The sequence below is a fragment of the Hydra viridissima genome, unplaced genomic scaffold (assembly GCF_058129835.1).
Source record: "Hydra viridissima isolate aposymbiotic clone 2 unplaced genomic scaffold, HvirCarnegie_v1 scaffold_1, whole genome shotgun sequence".
NCBI classification, from domain to species: Eukaryota; Metazoa; Cnidaria; class Hydrozoa; order Anthoathecata; family Hydridae; genus Hydra; species Hydra viridissima.
In genome coordinates, this window is record NW_028324300.1 from 25,290,000 (window position 1) to 25,300,185 (window position 10,186).

General features: G+C 27.8%; 1 protein-coding gene across 4 annotated transcripts in view; it reads left to right on the forward strand.

Moving 5' to 3' along the window:
• Positions 1-10,186, forward strand: part of LOC145192065 (uncharacterized) — a 41,664-nt gene that overhangs the window by 344 nt on the left and 31,134 nt on the right. For 3 of the 4 annotated variants that reach the window (XM_090070658.1, XM_090070662.1, XM_090070666.1), the window contains exons 2-5: positions 198-530; positions 3,139-3,215; positions 3,708-4,005; positions 4,271-4,324. In XM_090070658.1, coding sequence (XP_089926784.1) covers positions 198-530; positions 3,139-3,215; positions 3,708-4,005; positions 4,271-4,324 — 762 coding nt within the window. Of the gene's footprint in view, positions 1-197; positions 531-3,138; positions 3,216-3,707; positions 4,006-4,270; positions 4,325-8,522; positions 9,752-10,186 lie in introns of those variants that run through there. The other variant, XM_090070668.1, reaches the window with a different exon arrangement.

Genomic DNA, 10,186 nt, shown 5'->3' on the forward strand with positions numbered 1-10,186 from the left:
TTTCATTAGCATTTGCTAAAAGTTTTCCCAAACGTTATCATCATAACTAAATGTTTGTTACTGATATCAGTTCATTCAAAGTTTTAGGTGGATACTTTAATTTGCTGCATTAAGTTTTAATTTAAAAGAGTTGAACATCTTTTAGCTTTTACATATTTTGACCTTGTGTTTGATTAGTTTTTTAAAAATTCTTTTAGAAAGTCCTGAAGTTGTAATGAAGTTATTGCTTGACTGTGAATCTTCTGACTGGAAGAGTTTTGCTTTTTGTGCCTGTTTATACGAGGCAAACTGTATGATAGAGAACATTGACAAAAAGAATGATAGCAATCAAGAGAAAATGAAAGCTTTACTTAAAAAGCTTTTTGAAATTAATCCATTGCAGTTTAAAGAGTTGATAAAAAGTACTCTGATTACAATGAAAAGATTTAGTGTTTTGTCAGCATTTGAAGAAGATGGTTGTCTTGGAAAAGAAAAAGAAGAAAATGAAAAAGTAAAAGAAGATACAATTGAAGAACCTGTTCTTATAAATGGTATGTTTTTAAATGTTTATCTTCACCTGTTGCATACTTTCTAGCTTTTTATGCTGTTTTCACTTTTTCATCCAAAAGAATAAGAGTTGTTCAAAGTTATTAAAAGGTTTATGTTAAATAATTTTCATACTTTTACAAATATTAATAGTCAATTATAATAAAATAAACTGACCTAATCTAGAAAAAGCTTTGAAGAACTCCTTTTAGTGAATTTCACTTAGAAAAAATGAAAGTTTTTTTTTCTTCTTGAAGTTAAATTTGAATGTTGAAATTTACATTGGGTCAGCAAAAAAGTATGAGTAAATAAAGTTCTAACAAAATGAATTCACAATTTATTTATGTTTTTTTTTTCTATATTACAATGAAAATGATTTTTACCAGCAACCAAACAAGAAGGAAAGAGAGTTGGTCTTATAAACACACTTATGGAAATAATGAATAGCTGGGAAAAAAAAAGAGTGAACTTTACATAAAAAAGTACAACTGTTAAGCTATCATTTATTTTATTACTTACAAATCAAACAGGTAAAATATAAATACAAACCATACAGGCAAAAAAAAAAGTATTCAATTTGTTCTGGAAATATTTTCAATGTAGTTGCAAATAGTAATTCTTGTAAAAGAATTAGATATTCACATTTAGTTACCTGAATCTCTTATAACTATTGACAAATAATGTTTGTTGATTAAAGATCATCTCTCAATGCATTATTGTTTACCTTGAAGTGAATAGATTGTTCGTTATACTTATTACTTCATGGAAAACTTTTAATAACTCCATTATTATAGGTAGGTGCAGTCGTCTTGGTCTTCCCATTTGTAATTTTAGATTTTCTAATTTTAGTTTTTGATTTTGTAAGCTAAAAGATCATTAACTTATTATTTTCAAAATAGCGAATATTAGGGTTTTTATTGGGATTTTTAAAAAACTTTGACTTCGAATTAGAGCACTTTCCGTTGATTTTCAGGTCTATATTTTATTATCTTGATCATTTTTCAGAAGTTAAAAAGTATGCATGGAGAATGGGCACTAGTAAATATTCCTAATCTCCAATCGGAAAGAAATTGCTAACTTTTTTAAGTGAATAGATTGTTCATGATACTTATTTTTAATAAAGAAAGACTTCAACACAATAACATGCAATTAAACTTTGACAATTTTCAATGTACACAAAATAAACTCAATACCAATTTATAAAAATTTTACAGAAAAATAAATATATTAAAAAACTTAATTCAATATTAGCATTTCTGTTATTGTTCTGTTATGATTATTTTAGATTGTTCATGGAAAGCCCAAAGTTTAAATTTTTTTATTCCTTAGCAAAATATTTGTTATTTTATTCTTCATTAGAAAAATTTTACAAATGTATCATCTTTTTAAATAGATTATTCTTTATTTCTCAGTTTAAATTTAAAATGAAGTATTCAGAAAATTATAATAATTCTGCTACAATATGAAATTCTAAATTAACAAAAAATTAGTAAAGCATTCTAAAGCAAACAAATCTATGATAAACACACTCCTTGATTTATGTTCTATAAACAACATGTTCTATAAACAACAATCCTCAATTTATGCATTTTAAAAAACGCTCAAGTTTTACTGAAATAAAAGTAATCAATTGTCTTTTTTTTTTCTTTCATTTAGTTACAATCTGATGAAACTAAAATTTATATAACATTCATTTACAAGAATTTAAGAAAGATATATTTTTATGTTACCAAAAAGTAATGCTGTCACATTCAGTTTATTCACCCTTAAATGTGTATCTTGTTCATAATTAATTAGTGCCTGGAAAAAGTGATCATAAAAATTTATTTTGTTTTAGTTTCCATTCTGACACTCTGTTATTCATGTAGTCTTTATGTCACAGTACTATGACTAACATTTCATCCTTTAGTTGTATGGAACTTCTGCAGCAGTTTACTTGGTATATCCCATTGATTTAAGTTTATTGATACAATTTTTCTTGGTCACTACAGCAAGGATAATCTTTTAAACCATATCCACAATGATGTTCATGGTTGATTTTAATTATGGATGATAGTTAAGCAATTTTATAAGGTCCTTTCCTTCATATAAAGATTTCATAAAATAATGGATATAATTATAAAAGTCTTTCCTCTGAAAATTTTATTACTCTTACATAAAATTGGATATGCACATGCCAACCCATGCTTATGCTCTTGCAACTTTCTGTAAACTAAATGCAAACATTCAACATTTTGTTACTTGTAAAGATTGTATTTTCATAATATATGTCTTTGAATGTCCCACTATATCAATATGCATTATGTGGACGGAAATTTCCAGATTAAATATAACACTTATAACAATAAATACATTCACAAACATTCAAAAAAATATCATTCTCATAAATAATTTTCTTGTTTTCTATATCTCATATTATTGTCTCATAATGATAAAAAATCATTTGTGTTTTTTTATTAATTACAGTATCAAAATTATTAGTGTAATTGAGTATATATAATTCTCAATTATATGTTGCATAAATGCTATTTATAGGTGAACAAATGGTAGCTCAAGATAATTCTGAAAGTAGTAAAACAGTTGTTTCTATACCAATTGATCATAATTTTTTAGAACCGTCAACATCTTCTAATACATTACCACCAAGACATGCTGCCCTTAATGACTACTCAGCTGCTGATGATGATGAGGTATTCTTTATATATTTATAATTATATTTTTTATAATATTCTTTATATTTCATATACTTTAAAATATATATTATGCTTTATGCTTATTGTTACTTTTTTATGCATATTGGGTAATAAGGGGAATTATTGCATTTATTGTTATTGTAGAATGGTTTACATAAATGCAATTTTAGAAAACTTAAAAACTCAGTTTTAAGTTGTGTAACTAAAAAAAAAATGGCTGTTTTCAATCTAATTTCACCTCTAATTTTTTTTTCAAAACTAAAATGAGTATTTACAATTAAAAATTTTTAATTTCTTTTTCTTAAAAACATTTTCGCTTCATGTTCTGGTATCTGGTAAAGTGGAAAGTAAAGATTGTATTTACTTTGAGATTTTCTTATTATACTTTTTAAACTATATTAATTAAAATTTTTATTTAAAAACTTAAAAAAACCAACTACTGGTTTTGGAAAATTTAAAAACTCATTTATGAAGTTGTATCTTGTTTAGGTTATTGTATTAAAAGATCAAACAAAAGTGGGTGATATTCTTGACAATTCAGAATTACTATTGCAATTAAAAATGAAGATTGGGGAACATTGGATGAACTTGGGACGCTTTTTATTAGTAAGTGTTAGTCAGCTTGATATCATAGATGCTGAAAATAAGGATGATTTGGAAGAAAAGGCTTACAGAATGTTATGCTTGTGGAAAAACCAACAAAAGTTTCCCACATTAGAGGCTTTAGCAAGCGCAATATACAAGATCAATAGATTAGATTTGATAAAAGTGCTGGAAAAGTTTTCAAGTATGAACCTAATTTTTTTTTTTTTAATAAATTTGAAATAAAGTAGTTTGTAGTAATACCTTTTTTTTTTTGAAAACTTTTTTTTTCTTATTTTGAAAATTATCTGAAGTAAGTAAACTAAAATTTATTCTTTGAAGTTTTAAAAATGATTCTTAAAAAGTTGTTCTTTTATGTTTTACTTTTTATAACAGAAGTTGAAATTATTTTTTATTTTGAATTTTAAATGTTAGGGTGTTTTGCTCATTTTCCATAATATACTTATTAGATAAATCATTTGAGACAGAAAACCCCCTTAAGCCATCCATTGAAGATAAAGCAAGTAAGTTGTTGTTAGCTGTGTAAATATTATTTAAATATTTTTAAACATTGGACTATTTTAACAAAAAATTCTTATATTCAACTCATACAAGGATAATTTCTATTCAATCAATTATTAAATCAACTATTAAATATTAAAAAAAAATTTTTAATCTTTTGTGTTGAATAATTTTTTTGATTGATGGTTCCCATCCAAACTAACCAAAAATCTTTTAAGGGAAACCAGGGTATATTTGACATGTGTAAACAATTCTAATTAGAATAAAACATTTTCAAATGGTTCATGGTTCCTTTGTTCTATTGATCACTCACTATTATTATGCCTAAGTTCAGGGAAATTTACTGTAATTTTTTATACATTTTTTAATCTTCTCAATTGTTGATGCTACCCTGTTGAGGAAGGTAACATTGACTTGTAACATTATTGCAGTTGAAAGGTTGCACCTGTAACCAGTCAAAGTTAAGTGTTGATGTCAAACTGAATGCACAGGAATAATATCAAATAATGTTGCAGAGATGGGCATGTTTTATATAAAGTATCAAATAATGTTGCAGAGATGGGCATGTTTTATATAAAAAAATACTAGCACAGAATAAATTTCCTTACATACAGACATGCAAACCAAATTTTTAAGCATAGGAACTGTTTAAATATCAAAATGCCTCAGTCTTCTCTTGTTAGTTTTTTTTTTTTTTGTTTTTTTTAAGTAGGAATGAATTTTTATATTTTAATTGCCATAATTGCATAAGTATAATAATTGTTTAATAATTATTCAATAACAATTTACAAGATTTTGCAAGATTGTTTGCAGTATTTATCAGTTTTTTCCTAACCCAAGCATTTAGTGGTAAAATGCTATAGCACATGGGATGACAAATAGGACAATATTGAATCAAGGGAAACTCTGATTAATCTATGGTTTTCCCATTAATCATCAAAAGAATGAATTTAGTTCATCTTAAAATAATTCTCTCCAAAAAAGTCAATCTTTAAATGATCAATTCATCAGAAGAAAAAAAAAGGGTTTTTTGATCTCTTATATCTTGAGAATGATTCAGAGAATCTTTGTAAAATTTGGGATTTTCGTAAAAAGTATTAGCAGTATATGTCTTGTCTTAACAATGTTAAAAAATATTGATGTTAAAATTATATTTTTTTGAGCAATAATTAAGGCTGTTATCCAAAAACTTAAAAAAGGTTTACTTGTATAATTTTACCTTATGTCTCAAAGTAACTCATGTTTTGTCTCACTGATACTTGATTAAAGTATGCAGTCAAAAATTATGTTCTACTACTAAAGTAAAGTTTGAATTAAAAAGTTTTTGAAAGTATCAAATGTTTCTCTCAAGCAAGTATCTTTCTTTTAATTGTGATGAAGTATGATAAACTTCCTCTTTTTAAAATAATTAAAACAGCATTTATCTTGTTATCCAAAGGCTGTAGTTACTTGTTTCAGACATTCTTGAGAATTGTTAGCAAAAAATAACCATTCAGCTATGGATAAGCAAGATTAAAGTTTTTAAAGTTGTGCTGCTCAGCCATCAAATAGTATTGAGTTCTTAATAAATCAGATAGATTGTTTTATCTAAAGAAGATGTAACTAGATATACTGATATCACTACTTATAGTTTATTGAATTTTGTAGACAAAAAGATTTTTGCATGAGGAATATTTTGACTACAAAATAACTTTTTAACTCTTCAAGGAAACAAACAAAGTCATTATATATTAAAAGTTTAAAATTTTTTTGTAACTTTTACTCCACCTTATTGCATCAATAAGCTTAGTATTTTAGCAGTTGATGCACATATATTTTGATTCATTTATGAAGACTAATTTTTTTAACTTAATCTTTTTGGTGAAATAGAGCTTCCAAGTTTTTTTCCTGATAATTATAGAATACATTGCTCTTCTTTAACTTTTCAAAGAAACCTGCTCATTTTTTATGCGCACATGACTCTAGTGTTAGTGATGATTGCACCTTATGATAGTAAGAGTCTGCAATTAAGTTTTTTTTTTTGATTTCATACATTAGCCAGTCTAGATCTGTCTAAACTGTTATCTTTTTTGAACTTGTAACTTTAACTGGTGCTAGCCATTTCTATTGTTACAGAGGCTTCTTCAATATTACTTGCTGAAGTAACTCATTTTTCTTGTACTTGTTCGGTTTTTTCTTGTAACTTTTTTGGTTTCAACAAGCTTAAAATCTTTATGTTGGGTAAAAAAAAAAAAAGAAATTAAAATAAGTTTTTAGTTAACTAAAAATTACTTTAACAACTGTCATTTATCTCACCCAGTCTAATAACTAAATAACTAAATAAAATTTAAATAAATAATATACTAAAAACATTAATAACACTGCCGTTATTATTTTTCTCTTTAAGTATTTGCTACATAATTTTTATTGATAATAACATGTCTATTGAACTATATTCTACTTTCAAATTTGCTCACTACAATGTTTTCTCTTGATTCTCACAAAAAAGATCTTTAAATTTAACAAATTGTTATTACCTTGAAAATCCAGTTTTGTTGTATTGAATGCGAAGAGTTTTTTCCAGTTTTATGCTTCTCCATATTCATTACATTTATTGTTTATCTAATAGCTACAGTAAAATATGACAAAAACAAAATTACCTATGGTATTATCCTAATGCTATTTAAGAAAAAAGGGCAGAACTAAAGTTAACTCTGTTACACCGCACAACAAAAGTTTTGCTTCTTGAACACTGTTAAGTGTTTATTATAGATTTTTAACATGTTGACTGCCAATAGGATTTTCATAAAATGTCTAAAAATTATTTTCACGTTTTAGGTTTAATTTAAATAGAATAGGTCAAAATAAAAGTATTTCATTTGTTTTGAAATATTTTTGAAGTGATACTTCATTTGTTTTGAGATATTTCTGAAGTGATAACTTTAGCTTGTCATTCTGCCCTTCGGGGGCAGATATGTCGTGTCGGCCACTGGTGGCGGATGCGGCTCAATTGGAATAACCCAGTGTCGGCCACCGGTGGCTGACACAGCGGTCAACGTGTTAAGTACTGATCATGAATATCACAACAAAATTTACATATCACACACTGTTTAAGAGTTTTATATGTATCACACACTGTTTTAATTTTTGCTTAAATTTTTATCCAAGCATCTCACTGAGAGTGAAAGCAAAAGCGAGTCAGTGGTTATCATGATATACTTGATAATTTTACTTTATAAAAAGTATTGCTTTATTGTCATCACCTGTCTATGTTGACCTTTTGACTCTATTTACACATTGAGTTGGCAAATTTGCACCCTGTTTAGTACAATAAAAATTGCCAGGCAATAGTTTTAGTTTCAATTTTTTAACATAGTAAAAATGACCTACAGCCCAAGATGTAACTGGTGCCTAACATAGATGGTGTGAGATACTGCAATAATGCAATATCATAGTACAGGATGTCATCAATGTTGTAAAATGTTACAAAGTTAAAATATATTAATTATGTAGAACTTCTGGGACAGTATCAAATGGCAACTACAAAAGAGGTGACAGATTCTAACAAAAGTGGTATAAGGGGTCAAAAACTAACACTACAGGATGAGATTTTTCTTAACATAGTTGGTTAAGACTTAGTCTTCCTCAAAGGCCTCCAACTGCCTAATGATGGCACTGTCATGGGGAAAGATGCCAACAACAATGCAATCTGTTTCAACCAACAACGAAAAACATCCAAGATACCTATGACACCCAATATACCCAAGACATTCAGTATTTATAATCAAATTTAGTATGTTCTACTGCAATATAAAGAAATATAAATAAAAGAATTTGTAATTGAGAAAGCAGTTTCTTCCATTATTAATGACACTAACCTTAATAGTCTCATTTTTTGCAAATAACATTTAATGATTAACTTAGTGTTTGATATTTAGGGAGAAATTCATGTGAAAACACAGTTAGGTCTGAAAAAAGTTAGAAATTTATCTGTTGCCGAATTTATATTTTAAATTTCTTACCAACTTTGATTATCTGTTGTCAAGGTAGATGGTATAAAATGAAAATGGTAAAAACCTGATAAAAGTTTAAGTGACTCTAGTGTAGCGGAATTTGTAAATCCAAAATTTTGAGCTACCTTATCCCTGCTATTATCTTATTGTTTTGAAAATAAAAACAGAAATCAATCCCAATCTTTAACATTTCTCTTCATTTTGCTAGGTTTCAGGCTACAGAAATGGTGTCTGCTGTCACCAGGTACAAAAATTGACATGATGATATCACCAAATTTTTGCACAAGTTGACAGTCTCTATTTCTGTTGTAACATTGAAGGTTTGCTATTGGCCTTGGGTCATTATCAGAATTCGGAAGATTTGTGAATGCTAAGCCTGAAAGCTGTTCTGCTACACAATGGCAATTTTAATCTGTCAGTATCTATTGGCTGCACAGCACACATGAAGGAAGTAAATGAGAATATGGAACTGTTGCTCAACCACATCCACTGTAGCATGTACAACTGTATATCTGGGGAAATCTGGAAGTTGTTGCTCTGTTACTGGGACTGCAGCTTGGCTATATCAAGTACTGTTATTTCATCTATAAATGGGACAGCCATGCCAAAGAGTCACATTATTGTCAACAGAGCTGGACACTCCACAAAAAGTTAGTTCCAGGAAAGAAAAATGTTATACATGAACCAAATGTTGAACTGGCAAAGAAATTTTTGCCTCAAAACTACACATAAAACCTGGATTCATGAAGAATTTTGCGAAAGCTCTGAAGAGGGAAGGTGAATGTTTTTGCTATTTAAGATAAATGTTTTCAAGTATAAGTGATGCGAAGATCAAAGAAGGGATTTTTGTTGGTCCCCAGATCAAACATGTTGTGAGTGACAAGCAGTTTGGTAAGCTGTTAGTTGGTCTGGAAAAAAATGCCTATAAAGCTTTTTATGATTTTGTTGACAATATTCTGGGCAATTACAGAGGGCAAAACTATGTTAAAGTTGTAGACAAACCTCTTGCCGCTTACCAGAAAATGAAGTACAACAATGTCACTCAAGATTCATACACTTCACTAACACTTAGACTTCTTCTCTGTAAATCTTGGTGCTTTCAGTGACAAACAAGGTGAGGAGATTTACCAGGATATTGCTACAATGGAGAAATGATACCAAGGCAATTGGAATCCATCAATCCTTACTAACTACTGTTGCACACTGCAACATGATGCACCAGAGGTTGAATACAAAAGAAAATCAAGAGCAAAACATTTTTAATTCTGTTAAACTTAAAGGCTCATAAGGAACATAAATGTGATTAAATAGGCAACCATCTGTCTATTTCTAAGAATTCCTACTTGATGTGGTAAAGCAAAACTATATTTGTGCATACCCTATAGGTACCTGTCAAAATCACCTAAAACTTTTCAGGAAGCAAAACTCTTAAAATAATTTGTTGTGCAGTGTTATTCTTGTTTTTTTTACCATTAAAGTCTTCAACTAGTCACCAATTTAAAAGTTTGAAAAAATTAAAATTTATTTGTCTTAACATGAAATTTCCAGGTGCTTCATCTTAAAATTTTGATCAAGCCTTAATAAGAAAAAATACGGACAAACTCTTTTTGAGAAGTCAAAAAACTCATAAGCTAAAGTAACTTAATTATTGAAAATATAAGCACTTTGCATGAAGATTGCAGGGTGACCAAGAAAGTACTCTGATTTTCAGTGTAATTACCATAAGCTTAAGTTACATTTAAGTTAAGTTTTACTTTAAGTAATTTTTATTTTTTTACAAGTTTTTAATCTTTTTTAATATACTAAGTTCAATTAAAGTAGTTTAGATATGAATTAATTGTAAGCATTATGTGCCAGCATAGTTAAATCAAA